This window comes from Chiloscyllium punctatum, chromosome 22 (assembly GCF_047496795.1).
Source record: "Chiloscyllium punctatum isolate Juve2018m chromosome 22, sChiPun1.3, whole genome shotgun sequence".
Taxonomy (NCBI): Eukaryota; Metazoa; Chordata; class Chondrichthyes; order Orectolobiformes; family Hemiscylliidae; genus Chiloscyllium; species Chiloscyllium punctatum.
In genome coordinates, this window is record NC_092760.1 from 35,348,781 (window position 1) to 35,376,631 (window position 27,851).

Here is a 27,851-nt window from a genome sequence, read left to right on the forward strand (position 1 = left end):
TTTAATGCAGCTTATTGTTGTGATCTCGGCTGCACAACCTAGAAAGCCAATTGAATTTTAAAGAGAAGTGAATAGCTACTTGAAAAGAAAAATTGCAGGGCCACGGAAAAGGAGCAGGGAAGTGGGACTAATTCATTACCTTACTTTAAGAGCTGCAACAGACATGATGAACAACTGGCCTCCTATTGTGCTGCTATTTTGTGTGGCTGACTTCCTCCAACAAAACCTGCAACTACTCCTGTCCCTCTACCAGTCTGTTTAGCTGAATTTGACATTGATACTTTTGCTTACTGTATCATCAAATCTAACCGTCTTTAAAATGTATCATTAAAGATTTGAATGTAAAAGGTTATGCTTCTCCCATGTCCTTGAAGATCATTGTCCTCTCTATACAAACAGTGCTAAAGAAAGCTGAGCGTGGGTGGTGGTTTGCAAATTCTGTATTTCATCTGAGCAACAGTTGAATAAGAGAGCAAATGTCCAAAGAATGTGGTGAATACTGCTGCAAGTTGTTTTACTGGACACAGGGCAATGGTAAAAAATGTCTGGCAGATGATTCAGAATTAAATGACTGGCTAGGGAAGAGGAAGGTTAAGGCTTCCCTGGAGCAGCTTGTTCTTGGTAAACAGGAAACATTAATTTTTATTTCAGCAATTCTTTTTAATCCTTATAAGCTTAGTCGGAGCAGTGTGTCAGGTCAGTAAGTGTTGTGCTTGCTCACTTGTTTACAAGCTGCCAAATAATGGGATTGGGACAGATTTAGAGGCCGCTAATAGGCAATAAAACCAGAAAGAGAGGTAAAATACTTTTTCTGAGAAGCCAGTAAGCCTTGTGAAGCATAATTTCTCACCGATTATGTGTTAAGCCCAAGGTTTCTTATAACTCCCAACCTCTAACTTCCTAATATAGATATCTAAATAGTTTTCTGAGGAAGAGAATTCAGTCTAAGTTGAACCCAAAGACTCACTTGCCTTCAACTTTGCCTGTGGAATGGCACATTGAGGTAGGGAGAGCTTGTGTAAAGTACATGGTCAGACATTTATACAACTGGGGGGGTGAAAATGAAAGAATCTGCATTTTAGATTTCAATAAGATCCCTAATAATGCCTATCCTAATGTTTCAAACCACTGAGTATGCAGCAAGCTGCTTTGAAGTTAAGTAACATTGTTATGTTATCAAACACTTAGTTTACCTGAGGATTTGCGATTGAAAGTGAACGATATTTTATGTGGTGCCTTTCATCCCTCAGGATATCTCAAAGTGTATCACAGCTGCTGAATTATCTTGTAGAGTAGTTACTGTTGTTATGCAAGAAAATATGATTGTCAATTTTGTGCTTTGTGAGGTCCCACAGACTGAAGTGAGCAAAATGACCATTAATTTGTTTTGGTGTTGATTGAATATACAGAGAAATCTCGATTATCTGGCATTCGATCAACTGAATTTCAGATTATCCGAACAAGATCGCAAGGTCCCATTGCTGGATAACATAGCTAGCCATGCATTGTTTATCGGCATTTTATTAACTGAATGAAATACTCTCCACTGTGTCGTTCAGATAATTGAGATTCCTCTGTATATGTTGGTCAGACCATGGGAGGTTCCATGAAATTGCTGGAAAAGTTCAGCAGTCTAGCAGCATCTGTGGAGAGAAATCAGAGTCAGCATTTCTTATCCAGTGACCTTTGCTTGGAGGTTTCACAAATCTTTTCTGTCTACCTGAGTGGGTGTATTTGGGGTCTTTGTTCAAATCTTATTGGAATATTGAATGGTCTGACGATGTAACACGTTCCCTCAAGAGTAACCTCCGCAGTGTGGTTTGAACCCATAAGCTGATACACAGTCAAGAATCTTTCTAAATGACGAAAGCTGACATTTGAAGTCTTTCATACTATGCTGCTTACCTTTTCAATTGTGTATTTTAAGGCAACACACAGCACATTGTTTGAACACGCTGAAGATACCAAACAAAGGTGTCGGATCAATAAAAATCCCTTACTCCGAGCTTGGTATCTCTTAAGAGGCAGCACCCTGAGCCTCGCTTTTTCTCAACCAATGTCTAACTCCGTGTGAACTAAAGTGGCTCTGTTCTTAATGCATTCACTGCCCTTTAATATGTGGATAGATGTACCAGAAAATTAGTATGTGGAACATGCTATGCTGGTTATCTATTGAGCGTTCAAAACAGGAATGTGTGTAAAGGCTTCCTATAACAATATAATTTTCTTCTTGAGATTTTGAAAAAAACCCAGCAATTTCTATTCAGGATGTTACCAGACCTCTGTAGTTTATTGAATTTCACGATTAAATATCATTTTGGTTTAATGTATGTGTTATGTTGCAGTTAACTGCATCTTGTATCCCAGTGGAGAAGAATGTGGTCATAGCCACAAATGTTGACTTTTTTTTCAAGATGTCACCTTGTTCCTCATAAGTTAGGTCATTCTGATTTGGAAAGCACATTTAAATCCATTAGGTTCAAAAAGTACTGTCTTATGAAAAACGTTGCAGTTGAAGCAGAGCATTTCAGCATTTTGTGTGGCAGCTGAATATTATAATTTGTAAGGCTGTTCAATTGTTTGAACAAAATATTGCCCAAGTCTCTGTTGAGCTATATTAAAATGAGTGAGATTTTACTCTTCCATTGATGTTTATAGTATGTCGTCTTAACGTGAAACAGTAAAGAATCATATGAGAACCTTTGTTGTTTGTAAATGAAAATTCATATTATTATGACCTCAGGATGTTGCAAAAGTGCTTTTTAGCTAACAGGAAAGCCCCACTAATAGCAATAAATTGAATAATAGAATGGAATTGTACAGAGGCCATTCAACCATTGTGTCTATACTGGCTCTTTGAAGGAACAGTCCAATGAGGCTGTCTTTTTTTCCCCCCGTAATTTGTACTTTTCCCAAATACTTATCCAAATCACTCTGAAAACTAAATTTGCCTCCGCTGTCATTTTAGACAGTAAATTCCAGATAACCATAAATTACTGCATTAAAAAAAAGTCCTGGTTCTTCTATCAGTTAATTTGAATTTGTGTTGGCTGGTTACTGACCCTCCTGCCGGTGGAAGCAGTTTGTGTATTAATTCTTTTTACTTTATTAAAACTTTAGGAATTTTCTCTTAAGTTTCTCCTCAGTCTTTGTTTTATGGAAGACCACCCCAATTTCTTCCGTTTCTCCACATAACTAATACCATTCCGCTAAGTTTCCTTTGCATTCCCTATAAATGTCTTTACGTTTTTTTTTCCCTAAATTGTGACTTGACGATTGCCAATTGATCTGTATTTGGTGCTGTTGCTTCTTGAGGAAGGTTTGGCCAAACGTTAGAACTGCTTTTGCTCTTTCTATGTATTCCTAATGAGGCAAATGGCCTTTGCAAAATGTTCTTTCAATCTCTTTCAATCTGTCACTACTTGGGCTGGAGAGTCAATCTATATGTACGTTGTTCTGCTGGAACATGTCAGAGCGTATTAACTACAATGTGATTGACGAATCCACTAAACAGGTTTAGTGACTATTCTATTAGCGATCTTCTACAGTGTAATTTTTCTATAGCGGTTTTCCATAGTGTGGTTTTCTATCACTCAAGGTTGCAGAGGAACGCAGCTGTAGTACTGTAGCAGAATGACATGTAGTATGCTCAAGACTTGGGGCTTAACTCTGTAGATTCCTGAAGAAGCGCTTATGCCCGAATCGTCGATTCTCCTGTTCCTTGGATGCTGCCTGACCTGCTGCGCTTTTCCAGCAACACATTTTCAGCGCTTAACTCTGTAACCTATTAACTCAGGGCCATGAATTCTGCCACTAAGCTTCGGCTGAAGAATGGTGTAAAGATATAACATTCTTAGTGGTCATTCATTTGGCGCATTCATGTTGCATTCTGTTTGAGGTACTTGAAGGTCATTTAAAAATATATTACTGAGTTTCCTGCGTGTGTAATGATTACAGAGAAATCTTTAAAAATATTTTTGAATTGTATCATTCTCCAAGTGAAAATGATCTTTAAATTTCTTAGGATTAAGAAACTGTGCTCTTCATAGTTGTATGGGTTCCATTTGGAATTGTGGTGTATGTTATTCACTGCTGTTGCTGCTCCATGGTAGCGATACGAAGCCCTGCTTCATTAGAACTGCTAACATGTTATACATCGGTCTGTTTCTCATGAGTTATAGAATCTTACAGTTCAGCCTATCATATCTGTACCAACAAAGAAACCCCATCACCTATTTATACTAATTTCACTTTCCAGCACTTGGTCTTGAATGTTGTGACATTTGGAATGCTCATTCACATGCCTTTTAAAGGTTGTGAGGCTTCTTGTCTCTACTACCCTCCCATGCAGTGCATTCCAGATTCCCACCACTACCTGAGGGAAAAGAAAATCACACAAATCCCCAACCTTCCTGTCTTTCACCTAAACATTACTCTGCCTCATTATTGACTCTTCAATAAGTGAGACAACTGCTTCCTATCCACCATGTTCATGCCCCCTCATAATCGTACGTACCTTGATCAAATAGCCCTTTGTTTTCTTTAGAGCAGAGGAGACTAATCTGACTGGGATTTGAGTTCCCAAACTATGTACACCAATTGGTTGCTTAATTCTTCCTGTGATATGTGACATGTGGGCTAGTTTTCTTATGAATGTAATTGGAACGCCAAGGGTAAATACCAGCAATTGATGGATCTTGCAATGCAGTAGATGTCTTGAATCATTTCAGGATGGGTTCTGCATCCCTCATATCCTCATGTTTCCTGATCCCAGATATAGGCTGAGTCTAAGACAGCTGTACAGGAGGTTAGCTTTCCAGCATTCTATCTCCATACTGTAATCTTGCTGTCATCTCTTTGCAAATCTGATGGTACACTTCAACTACATTCACATCGCAAAATGCCAGGCTCTCTGGATTAAGATTAAGATATTTAGATTAAGGTTGTCTGGATTGTGAGTGTATTGTTTGAGGTGTTGATGTTTTACACATTAGCTTGCATGTCATCTTAAGCTGTTCACGTGGAAGGTTTCTTATTGTAGACTATATTTCATTTACAGATCAATTTCGATTCATTTATCAAAAAGACGAGACAATGCCTACTTTCAGTGTACATTGGAGATCTAGGTGAAGGAAGTTGCTAAGCTCGAGAGAGTGCAGAAAAGATTTACAAAGATGTTTCCAGGACTGGAAGGTTTGAGTTATAAGGAGAGGCTGAATAGACTGAGGCGCTTTTCCCCTGGAGTGTCCCTGGGGGATGACCTTATGGAGGTGTTTGAAATCATGAGGTATATGGATAGGTGAATAGCCAAGGTCTTTTTCCTAGGTGGGGCAAGTCCAAAACTAGAGGGCATAGGTTAACGTGAGAGGGGAAAGATTTTAAAAAGGACCTAAGGGGTAACTTTTTCACGTAGAGGGTGATGTGTGTATGGAATGAACTGCCAGAGGAAGTGGTGGAGGTGGTTACAAATACTGCATTTAAAATGCATCTGAATGGGTATTTGAATAGGAGGGGTTTCGAGACATTTGAGCCAAATGCTGGCAAATGGGTCTAGGTCAGATTGGGATGTCTGACCATTGCAGGTGAGTTGAACTGAAGGGTTTGTTTCTTTGCTGTATGACTATTTTACAATCAAATGCATTGGTACTGTAACCAAAAGCTTTTAGCCTCTAGATGGCAGTGTTGTCTTGAATAAATTGCACTTCCTGCTTTTCATAAAGCAGGTTGTTTCTCTCGATAGACTGGATGGAAATACACCATCTTGGATATTTATTCTGTAATGTGTTATCCTACCCTTAAATCGTCTTATACTATCAAAATCCATTTCTAGTGAAATAATAGATATCCACCTTCAGTGCTGGGACCGCGAATCAGATATATACAGAGCTCAGCCTCAGAAAATGTGGGTGCTCTATTTAGAGTGGCACTGTATGAATTGTCAGTTGCTTAGCGTAAATGATGATCAATCCTGTGGTTATGTAATGTAACATTCATTTTTGATGAGTGCTGTTGGGGGATGTGCTCAGGAGCTTTTTCCTCACTGATTTTTGTGTGGTTGTCTTCGTAAGTACATAACGGTTACTTTGACCTCTGTAAGGAATATAAGTATGACTGAAGAGGCTTTGTGGTAGGTCTTAACTGAATGAGAGCATTAGGATACTGTCGAGTTTCATTGGTTGATGTGTTAAAGAGCAGGGTCTGTCTATCCATATTGGTAGAAAATAGCAGATCAAGGAACTGTCTTGCCCATCTCACTCTTCTCGAGATACCATTTCAGTAACTTGATTTTGTGTTCCTTCGAGACCACTCTCCTTTGAAATCTAAAGATGTACCATCCTATTAATGGGCCATCCTTTAGTTGATTTGTTTAGGGTAAAAAAATACACATTCCATCCACTTTCAGTTGTTTTTATACTTTGTCTGGAAGCTGATTGTCTGTCTGTTCTCGTGTGAAAAAGGTGACTGATTCATTAAATGCTTAAAACTTTCTCTGAACTCTACTGAACAATGTGAAACAAAGGTTCGCCTTCAAATGCGTGACAAATACGGTGTAAATCTCAGTTCTATTCTGTTATAAGGAAGCAAATAATGAAAACAAAGTTATGTGAATGGATACAAAGCATGTGCCATCCCCACAAATTATTTTCTGGTGCATTCTCCAAGCCGTTGCCCCACTGGGTTGACTGACTCATTACAGTCTAATCACTGGAATTATTTTCTTTTTGAAAGTTCTTTTAAAAAGCATAATCATTGTATAATCATTCTAAAATTCCACTGGAGTAATGTAGTTAGCAATTGCATTGTCTTCAGTTGAGATGAACCAAAGCACCAAGGGGCATTGTACACCATCAGACTTACCCTTTTAAGATACATTTTTATCAAACTTTTCACTGGCTTTGTGTTGACATAGCGGGTAAAGACCATGTGCTGTGAAGCAGAGATGCAAGTTTTGATCTGAAGTATAACTTTACTCATAAATGACCAGTGAACTGACTTATGGATACCACAGCTGTTCCTTTTCTGTAGTTCTTTATTTCCCCTATGAGCGATGTCATTTTGTGTTGAAATGCAGATTTCTCTGCATTTTACAATTTTAAAGAAGTTCTGTGTCTGGAGTACTACCTTCCTCAAACTAAACTTGTCTTATACATTCTTAATCGGCATGCGTATTTGATTATGCTTTATGAATTTTAAATCATGTGAAGTTAAATCATGTGAAGGGTGTTTTGTCTTCTGCATTCCTGCTTAGCTGTAAAAATGGAAAGAAAAGTAATTTTCTGATGGCTAGATTAAGGACCACCACCACAGATGTTGCATACTAAATCTGTTAAATGTTTGGATGGTGAAAGATCTTAATATTCAAGTTTGAGTCTTTCTGTAAATATTAAGGTAGAAACTAAACAACCAAAATGTAAGAGACTTCAGCACTTGTAACAATTCACTTATTTAGTAATATCTTTGCAAGAGTTTGATCTGTCTTTTTAAAAGAAACCTTTTTGTTTTGATAAAACGTCTGGCAAAGAGAGCAACTTTTTAAATCTATCTGAAACATGAATAGGTTTAAAATTATAGTAGAAGCTGTCAACTGACAAACCTCGCCAGCAGGTGCTTTCTTGAAAGCAGTTGTTTACAGTAACAGGATGTTTTCAGTAAATGCTAGTGTCTTATTTCCTGGTTTTTATTTTTGCTTTATGTCCTTGAAATGTAATTGGAAAACCATTTTCAGCTGCATAAGTGTATAGAATACATAAATGTGTGCAAGTGTGTGTGGCATGTTTATAGTGACACTTGTTCCTATGGGAGTATATGATGTTTGGAAAACTGCATTGCAGCCCATAGCACGCTTTGCCATGCTCAGCTACATGTGTGACTGGAAAGCAAAAGTGTTTATGCAATGATTTATTATACTTCTGGGGTTATTTTTTTAGCCTTTAAACCCTGCCAGTTACAATGGTCAAGCCCACTTTTGGCTCCTGTTTATTGAAGTGTTGACATTAGTGAGGAAAAGGAGCAGCAAACACTAAAATCCTGATAATATACAGAATCAAAACATTTAACTAAAACTAATCTTGAATCTTAGTAAAAGAAAATTCCTGTTCCTATTTTCTATTTTTCTATTTATTCCCCTCATTGTGTATGCTGTTTTCCTGTTTTTGAGTAAGTTTTTCTTGCTTTCATATTTCTGACATTCATTCCACAGTCTAGCATCTTACTTCCATTTTTTTTCTCTCGGCATTAGCCTTTCACTCGGCCACCCTGTTCTTCTGTAGTTTCCCGTTCTTCTGTAGTTTCCCATTCTTCCAGTTGTGCGCTTGTATCCTTTTCCCTGCTTTTTGATTGCTTCTGTGATATTAAGTGTCATCTTAAAAATTCTAAATCCATATTTATTTCTGATCCCTTCACGAAGGCCTGCTTTTATTTGGTCCTGTCTTCAGTAACCAATTAAATGCTTTTAAAGAGTAGTCACAAAATATCATAGTGATATAGTTGTTATGTAGCCATTTGTAGGAGGAAATATGTTAGTCCATTTGCACGTAAGACCGAAATCTGCAATAAGTATTGCGGAGGCAAGGAGCGAGTTTTGAGAAGATTTGTAGCTCTGGTTGAGATTCTGGATGTAGGTTTGCACACTGAGCTGGAAGGTTCATTTCCAGACGTTTTGTCACCCTACTAGGTAACCTCTTCAGTGGGCCTCTGGGCAAAGTACTGATGATTCCTGCTTTCTTTGGGTTGGTGATGTCATTTCCTGTGGTGATGTCATTTCCTGTTTTTTTTTCTCAGGGGGTAGTAGATGGGGTCTAACTCGATGTGTTTGTTGATAGAGTTCCGGTTGGAATGCCATGCTTCTAGGAATTCTCGTGTGTGTCTCTGTATGGCTTGTGTTATCCCAGTCAAAGTGATGACCTTCCTCATCTGTATGTAAGGATACTAGTGAGAGAGGGTCATGTCAATTTGTGGCTAGTTGATGTTCATATTGCCTGGTGGCTAGTTTTCTGCCTGTTTGTCAAAGCATTTTGTCAAAACTCTCTGTTTTGTGCACATCTGGACATTTCCACAAGAGTACAACTTCATAAGAAAGCCAACCTTTATCCTGAATGAGAAAAGAGTGCTGACTGTTTTGTTGATATTCGAGGTATTGCTGTGGAGCATGTACCATTTAGTGATGTTTAACAGGTCAGTCTTGGACTTTGCTTACATTTTAATCCAGGCAGGCTGACTTTGGTAAAACATTACTCTGAGAAATGAACCAGTAAATGGTTCTCACCTATTTTGTTGAGTCAAAACATGTGCATTGCATGTAAAGAACTGGGACCTGTGTATTAACACATCTTGCTTCCAGTTGACACTGTGAGCCTGACTGACCATCCTAAATTAGGTGACAGTGTAATTCCTTGCAAATTTAGGATCATCTAACAAATATTGGCCAATTACAGAGCTGAGTACTTCTCAGTTACACATGAGCAGGCTGGTTGGTTACAATTGGTAATGACCAGTTCATATATTTTATTGATGTTTGCTGAGGGGATAAATATTGGCCAGAACACCCTGAGGAGATTGCCTTGCTTCTTTTTGATACAGTGCTGAGGTATCCACATCCATCAGACAGGGTAATCAAGCCTCAGCTTAATATCTTACCTGAAATGTGGCATCTCTGACCCAGAACCCTGTCAGCTCAGATTTTGTACTCTATTTTCTGGAGTAGCAATTAAATCCGCAGGCACTGATTTAGGCAAAAGTGTTATCCGTTGAGCCACAGCTGACCTTTTGTGACTATTATTTGTGGACTGTGTCTTTGTGGTTTATTTTGCTGAGTCCCATTCTTGTATTAATTTCCATCTGAATGGCTGCTTTATTGGTAAAGCTTAGAACATCTTGCTGTATGAGTCTTTTTTCCTCTTGGTCCTCTTGAACTGAGCCATTATGCATTCAAAGCAGTGCACAAACAAGGTAATTTTATCCAATGCCCAGATTGCCATGTGATGGAAAACATGTTTTTTTAAAATACATTAGCAGACATTAGTAATGTTAAACACTGCTGTGCACTATTGACATCAGTAATGTGTGACTAAAAAAGAACGATGTTTGGAATTATGTATTGTTTCCTGGGCAGACTCTTAAATGGGTAGGATGTAGGATAATTGATATTAGTAATTGATGAAAATAAGTGCCAAGTTAAAATGAAGTGTAGATGATCCCTGCAGATTTTCTGCTCTGACACACACTCATTTGTTCTTTGTCTCCCCCTACTTTGTGCTGAATCTTGCCATGTCTGTTTTCACAAGCCCTTGCAGCCCTCCAAAGTATACACTTTAAGTGGCTATTATTAATTTGTAACATGGAAGTTGATAATTGATTTGATTATTAATGGTATCACAGTTGAGTGCAATCCTGTCTTTGCACAGCATCCACACAAGTCCACTTTCTAGAATTCATTTCAAGATAGTTCTCAAAAACAAAAATTGTGGGTTTCTTTCCACCTTTTCCAAGCTCTGAGGGTAAGTTGTACTGCCCTCTGTGAACTAACCTAGTACAGATTGGGGGTTGATTTTGAGGTTTGGCCTTTTGAAATTTACCTATTAAGCCAATGTATTATCCAGAAATACTGAAGAATTTGCACTGTGGGATTTAGGCAGCTAAACTGGTTTGCTAATCATAGGTTTAGGGTGTTGCACATTGTCAAATGAAATAAGGTTAAAATCAACATATTTCTCCTCTTCTACCTCCTTGAGCAGCCCCTCGTGTTCCTAATTTTATTATCATTGATCCTTTTGTTATGACAGGCCTGGGCAGGATAACAGTCATTCTGGACTTGAGGTTTCCTTGAGATGACATCACTTTCTCTTGTAAACCTGTACACTTTCCTATTTGTAACTATAGATCTTGTTTCAAGGATGCTGCTGGCAAAAATGTAATTTTAGTTTGATTGTATATCTGTCTTAAGTGCTTTCGGAAATGTAGCAGACAGCCATTGATCTTGTTGCACGATCGATCTGTAGGCATTAGTCTTGTGCCTAAGGCTGTCAAACAGCATCCATTATATTCCATTGACAATTAAAATACCTTCTAGGTGCAAGATAGGAATTCTGTCTGCAGAGCCAAATTTCTACAGTGAGTCTTCAGGCTTAAAATCATTTTGGTAAGCCTAACTATTTCACGTATCTCCAGATTGGATATATTGTTCAGAGGATGTCAGTTTGTCATTGTATGAAAGAGAAGGTATGGTTTTGGAAGGATGCTGTAATGAAATGAAAGGATTTTTGAATTAAAAATATTTTGTATGGAAGATAAGGTTTTCTTGCTCCCTGTGAACATCTACAACTACACTCCCCTCTCCCCCACTAGTACCATCCACCTTTAATCTTAGAAATTGGACCTGTGGTATATGTGCTAGGAGATGTTTTAAGCCACAAAAGATTCTGCTAATCCAAACTTTATTTGCCTTCATTTTAACCCTCAGCACATCCTGGTACTCACCACCCTTCTGCTCATTGACTTTGGCTTATAATCTGACAATGCCTTGATGTTACATGTCTGTACTCACCTACAGTCATGAAACTCTTCAAGATATTATTGTGCCTCCAATTCCGGTCTTTTGTACATCCTGATGTCCATCACTCTCCCTTTGGTGATTGAACCTTCAGCTGGCTAGGCCCTAAAGTGTAGAATTGCTTCCATAAATCTCAACCTTCTTGAAAACTCTACTTAATATTTCAATTTTTTCCAAGTGTTTGGTCACCTGTCCTTGTAGCTCCTGTAGTGGAACAAAGACAAATTCTATCCTATAACCAAAACCAAAAATTGCTGCAGAAACTCAGCAAGTCTGGCTGCGTCTGTGGAGAGAAAACGGAGTTAGCATTTAGTGTCCAGTGACCTTTCAGACAGTTCTGAAACCTTCCATAGATTGCAATTATCTTCGAAGTCTCAGGTAAGACTCCCAACCAGTGGAGCATTTTCTCCCAGGTTCCTATTAACTCTTGTTTAGCTAGGGCTTCTTGATGCCACACTCTGTCACATGCAGCCTTGATGTCGGGCGCACCCATTGTGACCTCACATCTGGAGTTCTTTTGCTTATGTAATGAAAATGTCGGTCAGTTAAGTACAGCTAATTGTTTAACCATGTTTATATCTTGGTTAATAAGTGTTGTGGTAGAAATTATTAATGTGCATCATTGAGCTTTGTTGGTTATCTAATCAAGAAAAAAATCAAGGCAGCCGTTGTCTAACATGAAAGATAAACATCAGCATGCTTTAGTGTGCCTGTTTTGGAATTTACTGTCCATTCTTTGAGTAAAGTTCCCCTGTTTGGCAGTCTGAATTATTTAAGAAGTTATAGTTACATAATATTTTTGAATTTAAGAGTCAATTTTATATGCCATTTATTTACAGTCCAGACCTAACTTGAACAATTGTGGAGTTGAGTATTTCTGTCAGTAACTCTTGATAGCTGCATGAAAGACAAACCAGTATTGATTAGGTGGCTGCTCCTCATTTTGTTAGTTTGAATGATTTGTGAAGAACTCAATCATTGGATTTGTCTGTTTAATCATTTCAAGGAATTATTCAAGCTGCTGAGTTATTTGAACTGACTTCAGGAGTTTGTGCTCATTACTTGTTTTTGCATAAAGGCTGTGGTCATTTAATCCATTAAAGTGTCTGGAACATGCTTTTTTATGTAGTGATGGCATCTCGTGGGTATTCAGCATGCAATACAGAGACAAAAAAAACGTTCATTCATAGTGCACTGTTGGCAACTTCTGCACAGAAAGTCTCACTTCAGTCTCTAAGTGGTGTAGGCTTGTCCTTTGGGAGCTAACCTTTGTACTTGGCTTGTAAAGGTTTACCGGAGTTTGAATTGAAGCAGTACTGTTGCTGTCAACTGTACATTAAGGAGCATAGGAAAAGGGAGAAGCCATTCAGCTTTTTGTGGCTGTTTCACCATTTAATTAGATTGTGCTTAGTCTGTAACTTAACTCCAAATATCCACCTTTGATGTCCACTCCTTAATATCATTGTCTAACATAATTTCAGAATGGAGATTAATAGAATTATCGATTGACCGAGCCTCAGCAGAATTTTGTGATCAAGTCCGTTCCAGATTTCTATCGCCTATTTTTTGTGCAATGATAGAGATGCCAATCTTCTGGCCTTAGATAGATAGTTTTAAAATATCTCCATTTATTATGCTTCTCTGTGAAATCTTAAAACTGTTTTCAGACAAGGTGGAACAGGCACTGACGTGATGCAGGCTGAGTGGAGCCCCTTACAGCTGGCTATGCTAAAGCATTAGTATGTGTGGGAAAGATTGGTTTCGAATTTACATTCACAATATTTTGTTGTCAAATTTTGGTTCTGATTTATCCCTAGAATTCAAATGTAAGAAAAGATCACAGCCAATTGTAGATAAAACGCTCTGTGGATAAATGAGAATTTTCACTTCATTTTCACTCCTTTCATTGAAGAGATTACAGTGATCTGATACCAAATGCTGCATTCTGGTAAACAGACATCAGACATGATACTGGAGTGTGGGCAGTGAAATTAGGAGTGAAACATTCAGTCAGTTGATGAAGGAAAATGAGAGAAAATTTGAAAGTGGGAACTGATGATAGGAAAGGACTTTACAATGTTATCATAGACGTGATTATTAAAATAATAATTAAACCAAACAAGAATTAACATGGCACAGCAGTCACCAGAATATTAACAGTGTGACATCTAATCACATAACTATCAGTGCTAAATCTGCAATATTATTACAAGGGAAAATATCAGTTAATAGACTTCGAGTTGTGACCCTTCTGACCTCAAGAATTCTACGTTCTGATTCATTGTGTTGATGTAAAAGTCTTTGAGACTGCTATTAAGTCAAGCTGTCAAAGCAGCTTTTTAAGCACTTATCCTTTGTATGTAGGTCAGAAGTCACACGACACCAGCTTATAGTCCAACAGGTTTATTTGAAATCACAAGCTTTCAGAGTGCTGCTCCTCCATCACATGAAGTCGTCAGATGACTTCGCCTGACAAAGGAGTGCTCTGAAAGCTTGTGATTTCAGATAAACCTGTTGGACTGTAGCCTGGTGTCATTTAACTTCTGACCTAGTCCGACATCAGCACCTCCACAGCACATCTTTGTATGGAGGCATGACAGGCAAGGGTTACATTTGTTTAAGGCTAGCAACTGTAGGGTAGCTATAAATTGACCATCTTGGTTTGAGGCTGGCTTCATATAACGGTGACAATGACAGTTTTCCATTCCCCTGGCTTGTTACAGCAACGCACCATTTTAATGATTGCATCTATTGAGATCAATTTTTTTTTGTAAATTTCTAGAATTCCAATTCTCAAACATCCATGGGGAGAGCTGAACTCTTATTCACTGATTACTCATTCAGTAGCATGACCATCCATATCTTTGAACCTTAATACTACAGTTGATTCCTCTCTTGTGTGCATTATTGCGATAGTTCAGGCTTAACTTCTCTTCGATCACAAGAAGGGAACTGGAGATTGAATTAAAAGAAAGGATAGGAATGCAATTTGCTCTCCACATCTCTCTGTCCACAAATTGCAGTAAATTATTTAGCCAGTCTCCGAGGAAGAAAGTGCATTTGAAATTTGTATTATGGAATCTGAAATGCATGGTCTGGTATTGGCTTTTGGAAGCCTTCATAGAGTCATAAAGCTGAACAGCATTGAAACTTCGGTCCATGCTGACCAGATATCCTAAATTAATCTAGTGCCGTTTCCCAGCATTTGGCCCATATCCTTCTAAACCCTTCCAATTCATTTACCCATCTAGATGCCTTTTAAATGTTGTAATTGTAGCCACCTCCACTGCTTCCTCTGGCAGATCATTCCATACACTCACTACCCTCTGCGTGGAAAAAGTTGTCCCTTCAGTCCTCCTCAAATATTTCTCCTCTCCCCTTAAACTTATGACCTCTAGTTCTGGACTCCCCCACCCCAGGGAAAGAACCTTGTCTGTTTATCCTTTCCATGCCCCTTATGATTTTATTAACTTCTGTAAGATCACCTTTCAGTCTCCGATGCTCCAAGGATTATAGCCCCAACTTATTCAGCCTCACCCTATAGCTCAAACCCTCCAACTCTGGCAACATCCTTTTAAATCTTTTTTGAACCCTGTCAGGTTTCACAGCATCTTTCCTATATCAGGGAGACTAGAATTGCAAGCAGTATTCCAAAAATGGCCTAACCAATGTCCTGTACAGCAGCAGCATGACCTCCCAACTCTTATTCTCAATGCACTGACCAATAAATGCAAGCATACCAAACACCGTCTTCACTATCCTGTCTACCACTTTCAAGGAACTACGAACCGGCAGCTCTCCTCAGAAGCCTACCATTAAGTGTAAACCTCCTGCCCTGATCTGTCTTTCCAAAATACAGCACCTCCATCTGCCACATGTTGGTCCAATAGCCCATTTGATCAAGGTCCTGTTGTACTCTGAGCTAACCTTCTTTGCTGTCGACTACACTACCAATTTTGGTGTCATTTGCAAACAAATTAACCATACCTCCAGTGTTTACATTCAACACTTTTATATTTTTTTGCCAGACAATTATTTTATTTTTCTTTCTAACTGCCTTAAAGGTCAATTAAATCTGTTGAATAATTAATTTAACTTTTGGAGTTTCTGAAACTTTAAATAGAATTCTTTTTGAAATGGGTAGTGACATCCTCAAAACTTAAGTAAACCTCAGTTTTGGTATTTTACTCAGACTTTCAGGGAATAAACACATTTTTAAACTTATTGTGCAGTGTTGTGACAGAAAATGAATAAAGTCCATTTCCAGCTTTTAGTCTGTCACCTGTGAAAGGAATAGAATTACGGGTAACTTTGAGTCCTTGTTTTTTACAGTAAGTTTTACCATGAATGTGTTTTGTTTTAAACATTCTTAGCTGCTACTTTGTATTTGTGTCTGAGTCATGTTGGTGAGCATTATCAGTTCTTTGGCCATAGTGTGTCAAACCTGATTCTGCCCTCACCCCCTATTAACATGTGACAGTGAATCAGCAAAATTCTGGCCAGTTTTCACTTCTCAATAATGCCAAATAAATTAGTTTTGTTTACCAGTATAATACATCTGTTGTCAGATTCTTAACATTTGTTCAATTAGCAATTTTAATCTCCCAAAGCTTTAACATAGAAACTTTGGACTTGTATAGCACAGAAGGAGGCTGTTAATACCATCATTAATTTGTTGCATTTGTTCATAGGATGTGGGCATCACTGACTGTGCAGCATTTATTGCCCATCCCCAATTTCGCTGCAGAACAGGTAGTGAGCTTTTTTTTAAACTCACTGCAGTCCCTGGAGTATAGCAGCACCTACCATGTCATTAGGAAGGCAGTTTTAATGTTTTTGAACTGATGATCGTGAAGGAATGGTAATGTGTTTGAGGGGTGGGTGGGATCTTGCAGGTCCTTCTGCTCTTGTCCTTCAAGTTTGCAAGATTTGAAGGTTCTGTCAAAGCAGCCTTGTTGAGTTGTTGCCATGCTTCTTGTAGATGGTCCACACTCTGCCACTGAATATTGGTGATGAAGGAGTAAGTAATGGATAGAATGCCAGTCAAGCTACATCCCTCCAGGCCAGTGGAGAGTATTCCATCACACTTGTGACTTCTGTCTTAGTGAACAGGCATTGAGAAGGCAGGATACGAGTTACTCACCACAGAATTTTGAGCTTCTGACCTGGTTCTCCAGACACCTCCAGCATCACAGAAGCCAGACTTCAGCTAACTTAATTTACTCCATGTGATATCAAAAAAAGGCACTGGATATTGCAAAGAATATGGGCCCTGACAACATGCTGGCAATAAAATTGAAGACTTGTGCTCCAGAACTTGCCACTTCCCATGACCAAACTTTCCATTGGAGCTCCAACATGGGCATCTGCTTGGCAGTGTGGGAAAATTGACCAGGTATGTCCTGCGCGCACACGTGCAGGACAAATTCATCCTGGCCTAAATGCTATCCTGTTAGCTTACTCTCTATGATTAGTAAAGTGATGGAAGAGAAATTTCTGGTTAGTGGAAACCTTAAAAATATTGATAATAGGAGTGTCAGGGGTATCATTGAATGTGAATTCAATGTGAAATTCTCTCTCATTGGAGATGGTCACTGCCTATCACTTATCAGCTCAAATCTGAATGTATTCAGGTCTTGCTGCTTTTGGACGTGGACTGTATCAATATATGTGGTGTCACAAATGGCACTGAACATTGTGCAATCATCAGCAAACATAGTGGGTGACATGGTGGCACAGTGGTTAGCACTGCTGCCTCACAGCGCCAGAGACCTGGGTTCAATTCCCGCATCAGTTTGTGGAGTTTGCACATTTTCCCCATGTCTGCGTAGATTTCCTACGGTTTCCTCCCACAGTCCAAACATGTGCAGTTTAGGTGAATTGGCCATGTTAAATTGCCCGTAGTGTTAGATGAAGGGGTAGATGTAGGGGAATGGTCTGGGTGGGTTGCTCTTCGGAGGGTTGGTGTGGACTTGTTGGGCCGAAGGGCCTGTTTCCACACTGTAGTGAATCTAATCTAAAAAAAAGATTACTTCTGACCTTATGATGGAGGCAAGGTCAATGAAGCAGCTAAAGGTGGTTGGGCCTAAAACATTATCCTGAGGAACTTTTGCAGTAATATCCTGGAGTTGAGATGATTGATCTCCAATAATCACAAGACCTCCCTTTGTGCTAGTTGTGACTCCAAAACATTGAAGAATTTTCCCTTGATTCCCATTGACATTTGCTCGGACTCTGTGAAAAAATGGTCTTGTGGCACACTGGTAGTGCCCCGCACCTCTGAGCCACAAGGTGCAGATTCAAGGCGCACCTAATCAAGTCTCGTGAAATAATATATTCGAACAGTTTGCTTAAACGATTACTAGGTCTCCTTGATAGCTTACTTAGTTCAACGCTGCATTGATGTCAAAGATAGTCATTGTCACTGTACCTCTGGAGTTCAGTTCTTTTGTCCATGTTTTGACCAAAACTGTAATGAAGGCAGGAAGTGAGTGGCATTGGCGTAATCCAAACTGAACAATATTGAGCAAGCTATCTCTTTGCAAGTGTTGCTTGATATCATTGTTGAGAATACCTTCCATTAGTTTACTGATGTTGAGAGTACGTTGATAGGGGAGTAATTGACTGTGTTGGATGAGTCTTGCTTTTTGTGCACAGGACACACTTGGGCAGAGCCAGTGTTGTAGCTGGACTCATAGTATAAGGTCCATGTTACTTTTAAAAAAACTAATTAGACTCGTCCTGTTTTTTAGCTGTTGATTTGTAGTATATTGTACAAGTAATATAATTGATTTCTGTTAATAATAAGCTGTCTGCAGTTGGAAAATTAATCCACAGCTTTGCTGGCCTGGTGGGACTTGAAACTGGATCTTGTGGCTCGGAGGTGGGAGACCATATCACTCAGCCACAAGAGTGTTATACCTGCAGAATCCGATGTCATCAAGAGTTGCCTTACTGAAAAACAATGTTGTAACCCATAGGCCTTGAAAAAACAAAGTGTACTTAATACAAGCATAAGAATTCCCAATTAGTTGCTAGACTGAAAACACAGTGAACTTGGGGCAATGAAAACCATTTCAGAAGACTAGCATGTCAGATTGTTGTACCATACAGCAATACTAATGAAATAGTTATAATAATGAAATAGCAATAATAATGAAATAGCAATGTAATGAGCAGGTTAGTGCATAAATAGAACAAATGCATTTTATGATGCAGTTAATCCTGTTTCAATATATGTACTGTTTCAGTTTAAACTATTGTTGGTATATAAATATTTCGGAAGAGTGAAACTCTGACCATGAAAGTTGATGATGGGAAATTTCTTTATTTGCTTTACTGAAGCATTTTTTTTCCTTTATAATGCATCAAATGATGCAAATATCCTTAAACCAATTTGGTTAGAAATATGCCATCAGTTACTAATGAATGTGAATATTGAGTCACAAGTGATTAGAATGGATGGCTTTGAGGTATGTAGGGAAGAGGTCTGGGGAATACTGGAAAGGGTGAAAATAGATAAGTCCCCTGGGCCTGATGGCATTTATCCTAGGATCCTCTGGGAAGCTAGGGAGGAGATAGCGGAGCCATTGGCCTTGATTTTTATGTCGTCGTTGTCTACAGGAATAGTGCCAGAGGACTGGAGGATAGCGAATGTGGTCCCCTTGTTCAAGAAGGGGAGTAGGGACAGCCCTAGTAACTATAGGCCAGTGAGTCTCACTTCTGTTGTGGGCAAAGTCTTAGAGAGAATTGTAAGGGATAGGATTTATGAACATCTGGATAGGAATAATGTGATCAAGGATAGTCAGCATGGTTTTGTGAAGGGCAGGTCGTGCCTCACAAACCTTATTGAATTCTTTGAGAAGGTGACTAAGGAAGTGGACGAGGGTAAAGCAGTAGATGTGGTGTATATGGATTTTAGCAAGGCGTTCGATAAGGTACCCCATGGTAGGCTACTGCAAAAATTGCGGAGGTATGGCATTGAGGGTGCATTAGAGGTTTGGATTAGGAATTGGCTGGCTGGAAGGAGACAGAGGGTGGTAGTTGATAGTAAAGGTTCATCTTGGAGTGCAGTTACTAGCGGTGTTCCACAATGATCTGTTTTGGGACCATTGCTGTTTGTCATTTTATAAATGACCTGGAGGAGGGGCTTGAAGGCTGGGTGAGCAAGTTTGCGGATGATACGAAAGTCGGGGGAGTGGTGGACAGCGAAGAAGGATGTGGCAGGTTACAGCGGGATATAGAAAAGTTGCAGAGCTGGGCAGAAAGGTGGCAAATGGAATTCAATGTAGCTAAGCGTGAAGTAATTCACTTTGGTAGGAGTAACAAGAAGATGGATTACTGGGCTAATGGTAGGCTACTTGGTAGTGTGGATGAGCAGAGGGATCTTGGTGTTCATGTACACAGATCTCTGAAAGTTGTCACCCAGGTAAGTAGTGCTGTGAAGAAGGCATATGGCGTACTGGGCTTTATTGGTAGAGGAATTGAGTTCCAGAGTCCTGAGGTCATGTTGCAGTTGTATAAGACTCTGGTGCGGCCTTATCTGGAGTATTGTGTACAGTTTTGGTCGCCATACTATAGGAAGGATGTGGAGGCACTGGAACGGGTGCAGAGGAGGTTTACCAGGATGTTGCCTGGTATGGTAGGAAGATCGTATGAGGAGAGGCTGAGGCACTTGGGGCTGTTCTCATTGGAGAAAAGAAGGTTTAGGGGCGATTTGATAGAGGTGTACAAGATGATTAGGGGTTTAGATAGGGTTGACAGTGAGAACCTTTTTCCGCGTATGGAGTCAGCTGTTACTAGGGGACACAGCTTTAAATTAAGGGGAGGTTGGTATAGGACAGATGTTAGGGGTAGATTCTTTACTCAGCGGGTTCTGAGTTCGTGGAATGCCCTGCCAGTATCAGTGGTGGACTTTCCCTCCTTATGGTCATTCAAGCGGGCATTGGATAAGCATATGGAGGTTATTGGGCTAGTGTAGGTTAGGTAGGCTTCGGTCGGCGCAACATCGATGGCCGAAGGGCCTGTACTGCACTGTATTTTTCTATGTTCTATGAATAGAAATGCAATTGCAGAGAATGTATCAAAGTGCTGTAGTACTTGGCTATGCATCCAACAGATGCTAGTTTACATTGTGAGTTATCTATAGGTGGTTTGTCAGTTTTGCAACTTTTGGGTTCACAATAGCATAAATTAATTTTTTCTAAAGCTGTAAGTAACTATTGTAAACTTGACAAATACCATTCAAACAAAAAAAATCAAGTCGCTTTGGTACAAAGCAGACTTTTGGAAATGAAGAATATTCCAGTCACTTGATAGAGATGAGCTTGGATACCAATTGGCATGTGTCATAGTTTGGTACATTTCCACGTTGTTGTGTAGTTGAATTTGATAGATAAAGAGATTTGTTTCTTGGATATTACCTATCATGATTTGTTTTGTTGTTCTGTTGTACCTTGTTGCCCTCTTCTCTGAATCTCTGCACTGTAACTGGTTGATAAAAAGCAGGCAGAAATTTAAACTACTTCTGTTTGCCCTCATGTAGCCCTTTTGAAAGAGTAGATTGAATATATTGGTCCTTAATACCTCTTGGTGATTGCATCGTTGAGACAGAGAACTTGCCCTGTTAGAAATTGCAGGTGCAGTTGTGACTTACGAAACTCAGTAGCATTGCAGCATCTAATATAAACCCTCTGTTAATGATATGGTATTATCAAATTTGCTGTGCTTCGATAAAGTGTAAGCAGTCTAAAAATTACATATATTGGATGATTACCTTCAGTCAACCTTCAAACATTTTTAATGTATAAAAATGTTCCTTCTTATTTCATTTAGGCCCAAGGTCAGACTTTCAAATTTCCAGACATTTTTCCTCAAAAAGATCAAACTCCTGAACCAGGCTCTATGGAAGATATCCAAAATAAGTTTCTGGAAGATGAGAAGCAGAAGCAGAAAGCAGACCCGCGGCGAGGAGGCGTCACTGAATGGTTTGGACTTTAAGAGAAACAACTTTTCAAAAGTTGTTCAAGCTTTTTTTTTATAAAAGAAAATATTATTTTCCAGATAGCTTGCTGACCAGGCATGAACTGAGTGTTTTGTTTTGAAAGAGTGTCAACTCGGCAGGTTTCAGATGCCTCATATTGTTCATTGTGAGGGGTGCATCCTGTGGACATACACTCATCTTGTGTAATGTTTGCTGAGCAACAGCTGCTCTGAACAAGTGATTTGACTAGATTCTTGTAATCCATCATGAGGTGCTCTGTTGTAAGTTTGACTTTGATTGAGCTTTGACGTTTGATGATTGGAAATCTGGTTGCCAGTAATTGGCGCAAACTCGTGAGCGTTTTGTCAGGATCCAGAACTGTGAATCCTTTGGTAGCTGCGCAAATGAGAATGTATATGTAAACACGTGAGGGCACTCCCAATAACATTTGTTTTGATGAAAGGTTAAATTCGACGCTGGTGGAACAAAATGAATTTATGTGAAGGCCAGATGTCATTGTTAACATATCATGCCCTCTGAAGAATTTATTGGATTACTGTGTATACTATTTCTGACACACAATCAAATTTGTAAATTGTAATGGTTCATTCTTAATAAAGCAACAGTCTAATATATCGTGAAATGATCTTGAATAAATTTTGCAATCATTTTATAGCACATCCAGAAACTATGAAATACTATAATATTTCATGGCATCCCAGCACAAATGGTGTTAAAAGACACATTTGATGTATTCCAGTTGCTCAATGGTACTACGTTGAGTTTTCCGGCATTTTGTTACTCAAGGTGGATAAGGGCAGGTTATCCAAAATCTTGGGCCGACCTGAGTACCAGGTATTTAGAATCTTATCATGGTTTGGTGAAGAATACAGCCTTGTGAAATTGCAAACAAATCTTGGTATTTAAAGAAAATCTGATGTTCTAAAACTGAATCTTGATTTTTGTTTTAAACATATACCAGTAGATAAATATTGCAAATGTTCTACTTTCTGTTTGTCAGAATTTCAATATCCACAGAAGTTTGTTTTTTTTATTTGATTCTGCTTCTCCTATCTATTATATTCATAGCTGGTTAGGCACTACGCCATGAACTTGAGAAACAAAACTGAGGGTTGGCATGGTAGCTCAGTGGTTAGCACTGCTGCCTCATAGTGCCAGATATCCAGGTTTGATTCCATCTGTGAACGAGTATCTGTGTGAAGTTTGCACAGTCTCCCTATATGGGTTTCTTTTGGGTGTTCCGGTTTATTTCCACAGTCCAAAGATGTACAGGTTAGGTGGATTGCCCATGCTAAATAGCCCATAGTGTCCAGCTATGTGCAGCCTAGGTGGATTAGCCATGGGAAATGCAGGGTTACAGGGAGATGGATGGTTTGTGTGGACTCAATGGGCGGAATGTCCTGCTTCTTCACTGTATGGATTCTATGAATTCTGTGAACTGGGGAATAGGAAATAGGAGTTGCAAACAATTTATCAGTTGACCGTTAGAATCCACACTTAGTCCTTGACACCAAGGCTGCATTTGACCATCATCTCATCTCACCTCCAGAGTTTGGCTCTTTTTTTTTCTGTGCTTTGAACCGAGGCAAGAGTTGAGTGGCCCTGGCGAAACCCAAACTGAGCTTCAGTGAGTGTGTTGTTGCTAAGCACATGCTGCTTGGTAGCGCTGTTAATTACCCCCTTCCAATGTTTTATTGATGTTTGAGAATAGACTGATGGGGCGGTAATTGGCAAAGTTGGATTTGTCTTACTTTTTGTGTCCAAGGACAAATCTGGGCAATTTTCTACATTGTCGGGTTGATGTCAGTGTTGTAGCTGTACTGAAACTGCTTGACTAGGGGAGTGGCAAGTTCTGGAGCACAAGGCTTCAGTACCTATTGTTGGAATGTTGTCAGAGCCCATTGCCTTTTCAATATCCATTGCCTCCAAACCATGTCTTGATGAGACTTGGAATGAATCAAGCCAACTGAAAGTTAGTATCCACTTCATATTTCTGGCTGGAGGTTGTTATGAATGCATCAGCCTTAATACAACACTTGCCATAGAGGATGACTGTGGGCCTAGAAGGTGTACAGTTCGTTGGCCCCTGTTACTCTGGGACCTGTTGGCCATGGTCAGTTTCATCCAAACTGAGTACGTATCAATGATGAGATTAGGTAGCTATCAAAGTGGGTCAGTTGATGGGGGATCTAAGATGGCGGCGATCTGAGAAGATCACACTGCAGAGCTTCATATTGCAGCAGGAGCAGGACGGTCCTTTAACCCACCCAACCCAGGTCATCAGGATTTCTTGGGGCGTTGGAAAGATTGTGGAGCCCCAAGAAACATTTAAAAATTGACTTACCTGTATTTTCAGCTGTCCAGAAATGAGGGAGGAGGAGCATCCGAGGCTGGGTCTGCAGCTCATCCTGCAGCAGCCTCTGAGCTGATTACTCTCCAGGACCTGGTGAACCAGCTCTCGAAATCTTGCGAGATGCTGGGGAAATGGATTGAAGAGAAACTGACTGCAGTCTCTCTCACACAGCAGAAGCATGAGCAGCAGCTGAGAGACCTGGAGAAGAGGACGGATGAGGTGGAGCACAGGGTCACAGTGGTGGAAGCTGATGCCAGTTCATTCAAGGATGAGATCCAAGCCCTGAAGATGCAGGTTCTTAACTTGCGTGACCAAGTGAACGATCTTGAAAACAGGGGCAGGAGAAAAAACATTCAGATCATCGGTCTGCCTGAGGGTAAGGAAGGTGAGCGGCCTGCAGAATTTGTTGAAGATTGGCTTCCGAAATTCCTTGACTTGGAGACTGGCATGAGAGGATTGAAGATAGGGATCACCAGGTCGCAGCGCGGAGGTTGGGTCCTTTCCTGGTGTGGTTCCATCATTACTGGGATAAGGAGAGAGTCACGGAGGCTTCCAGATTCCAGGGAAAGGATCCAAAGGCCCTAATATGAGGGGGTCTCAGATCATGTTTTTTCAGGACTTTTCAGTGGCGGTGATCCAGAAACGAAAATCGTATGATGGTGTCAAGAGAAGACTAAAGGAGCTTGGGATTCAGTACTCCGAGATATCCGGCAGTGCTTCGGATCACCTTAGATGGATCCATGCATCTCTTTGACACATCGGAGAAGGCAAGAGACTTTGTGGACAAACTAACCTAATTTAAACATTTGTAGTATGTATAAATATTGTTGCTTGGGTATGCTTTTATCATTCTGTAAAAGAAATGGAGGAAATCCGGTTGGAGCTTTGTTTTTCCCTCTTTTTTTCTCCTCTATTGATAATAATTTGGTTCAAACTATGTCAGGCGGTGGTTAAGATGTACATTTTAAATTTCTAAGTGAGGACGTACCAAAGGATGGGTGGGGTATTTATTCCCTTTTTTTTAATAAAGAAATTCTGTGGGGGTGTTTATTCTTTTTAGCTTGTGCTTGCGATGCGGCTCTAGCTGGGAGAAGTGAAGGTGGTTGAGATGGTTAGATGCCTATTTATGGGCAGTTCGGGATGGGTAGTTGCCCCCTCCGGGCAGGGGGTGAGTTCCCCTACTCAGTGCTTTTGGCACTTTATATGTTGGTTTGTTTTCTGGTTTTTGTTGTTTTTTTATTTTTAATAATTTTGTATGTTTGTTAAATGTAGTGGTTTTAGTTTATGTAGTTTTTATATTTGGTGGACCATGCAATACTAAGGCTCAGCAATTTGTGGTTTGGGTTCCTCCTCTCTGGAATTTAAATGTAATTGCAGAAGATTATGGCTAATGATTTGATTAAATGGTGTACCTGGAATATCAAGGGAAGTCACTCACCAATTAAGAGGAAGAAGGTACTCTTGAGTCTTAGAAAGGAGAAGGTGGATATTGCTTTGTTACAGGAGACACATTTGGATAACAAGGAGCATCTGAAATTACAGCAGAATGGCTTTGACCGAGTTTATTTTTCATCATGTTTTAGATTAGATTACTTTTTTTTTAGATTAGATTACTTACAGTGTGGAAACAGGCCCTTCGGCCCAACAAGTCCACACTGACCCGCCGAAGCGTATACCACCCAAACCCATACTCCTACATTTACCCCTTCACCTAAAACTACGGGCAATTTAGCATGGCCAATTCACCTAACCTGCACATTTTTGGATTGTGGGAGGAAACCCACGCAGACACGGGGAGAATGTGCAAACTCCACACAGAGAGTCGCCTGAGGCGGGAATTGAACCCGGGTCTCTGGCCCTGTGAGGCAGCAGTGCTAACCAGAAGTAGGGGAGTGGCTATATTGGTTAGAAAAAATCTCTCATTTCAATTGTTAGAATGTATTAAAGACACATACGGGAGGTTTGTAATTCTTAAAGCCTTGATAAATGGGGAAGAATATGATGTTTTAAATGTTTATTGTTCCCCAGCTCATCCTCTTAAATTCTTGGTCGATGCTTTTTCTAAACTGATAAGTCTCAAATCTCGGCACATCATTATAGGGGGAGATTTTAACTTCCTCATGGAACCCACAGTAGACAGGTTGCCTAAAGGTCCCTCGATACCCTCTGCACAAACTAAACAGTTATTGGGTTTGTGTGGGGAATTAGGGTTGGTGAACATCTGGCGGTGCCTCCACCCTACAGGTAGGAATTTCAAGTTTTTCTCCAATCCGCATAGATGTCACACAAGGATTGTTTTTTTTCCTGACCCCTTGGTAACCCTGGATCTGGTGGCATCCTGTACAATTGGTAATATTGCCATCTCTGGTCATGCTCCAGTGTACCTTATGGTTAAGATTAAGGATGTTACAGTGGATTCAAAGTACTGGCGAATGGACAGTAAGTTTGTGGAGTATTTCTCTAGGGAATTTTGGGCATTCCTAGACATCAACGTAGGCTCGGTTGATAGTTCATCTGTTCTCTGGGAAACTGCCAAAGCTTATGCTGGGGGGGGGTTAGTTATTTCATATTTCACCAGTAGGAAGCGGCAAAAGAGTGAGCAGCAACGTCTCCTTTGAAGCACGGTTGAAGGCAGCTGAGAAGGCCTATTTTGACAGACCCTCGTTGGTCAAACTACAGAGGATTACGGCCCTGCGGTCTGCACTAAATTCTGTGTTCACGCAGACGGCAAAGAAGGAGCTGGCTTTTGCAAAGCAAAGGTTATACGAGCATGGTGACAAGCCAGGCAAATACTGAGCATACCTTGCCAGAAAGAGAAGTACCCCACAAACCATTACAGTGATTAGGGAAGGGTCTGGGAACCTACCGTGTGATTCTAAAAAGATTAATGTGGCGTTCCAGAGATTCTACTCTAAATTATATTAGTCTGAGAATTGTGAGGAGGGGCAGGCCAAAATGGAATCCTTTTTTAGAGATCTGAAGCTCCTGGGTGTGGAGCAAGAAGTGCAGGAAGCTGTGAGGCAGCTTCAGAGTGGAAAAGAGCCCGGTCCTGACGGACGTCCCAGTGAATTCTATAAGGAATTTGTAAGTATACTGTCAGGCCTGATGCCGAATATGTTTAATGATTCAGACAGTCATGATTGTCTCCCACCATCTCTGAGAGAGGCCAATATTTCACTTATCCTTAAAAAAGGGAAGGATCTGGAAGACTGTGCTTCATACAGGTCCATCTTGCTCTTAAATGTGGACTTTAAGATCCTCTCTAAGGCTCTCTTGTTAAGGCTGGAGTCTGTGTTACCCTCTATTATTAAAGAGGATCAGACGGGCTTCATAAAGGGTCGCAGATCCTCCAATAACGTTAGGAGGCTGCTTAATGTAATTCAAGCATGCCAACAACAGTCAATACAGGGATTGATGATTTCTTTAGATGCAGAGAAGGCATTTGACCGAGTTGAGTGACCATACCTTTTCTATACTCTAGACCGGTTTGGTCTGTGCGAAGTTTTCATAAGATGGGTAAAGGTTCTCTACAGTGTACCTCTCGTGGGGTACGATCAAGCAATTTTAATATTTCTAGGGGCAGCTGGCAGGGCTGTCCCCTTTCACCATTACTTTTTGCGTTGGTGATTGAACCATTGGCAGAGGCCATTCGTGGGGATCTCAATATATCAGCTCCAGAAGTGGGGTCAAGATTAGATTAGATTAGATTACTTATAGTGTGGAAACAGGCCCTTTGGCCCAACAAGTCCACACCGCCCCGCCGAAGCGCAACCCACCCATACCCCTGCATCTACCCCTTACCTAACACTACGGGCAATTTAGCATGGCCAATTCACCTGACCTGCACATCTTTGGACTGTGGGAGGAAACCGGAGCACCCGGAGGAAACCCACGCAGACACTGGGAGAACGTGCAAACTCCACACAGTCAGTCGCCTGAGGCGGGAA

The 27,851-nt window shown here is 40.1% G+C and overlaps 1 protein-coding gene across 4 annotated transcripts in view; it reads left to right on the forward strand.

The window, feature by feature from the left end:
- Positions 1-27,851, forward strand: part of mrpl23 (mitochondrial ribosomal protein L23) — a 94,334-nt gene that overhangs the window by 22,895 nt on the left and 43,588 nt on the right. Inside the window, exon 5 of one of the 4 annotated variants that reach the window (XM_072592010.1) lies at positions 21,383-22,173. The exons of the other annotated variants lie outside the window; for them this stretch is intronic. Coding sequence (XP_072448111.1) covers positions 21,383-21,547 — 165 coding nt within the window. The 3' untranslated portion in view covers positions 21,548-22,173. Of the gene's footprint in view, positions 1-21,382; positions 22,174-27,851 lie in introns of those variants that run through there. 4 annotated transcript variants of the gene reach the window in all.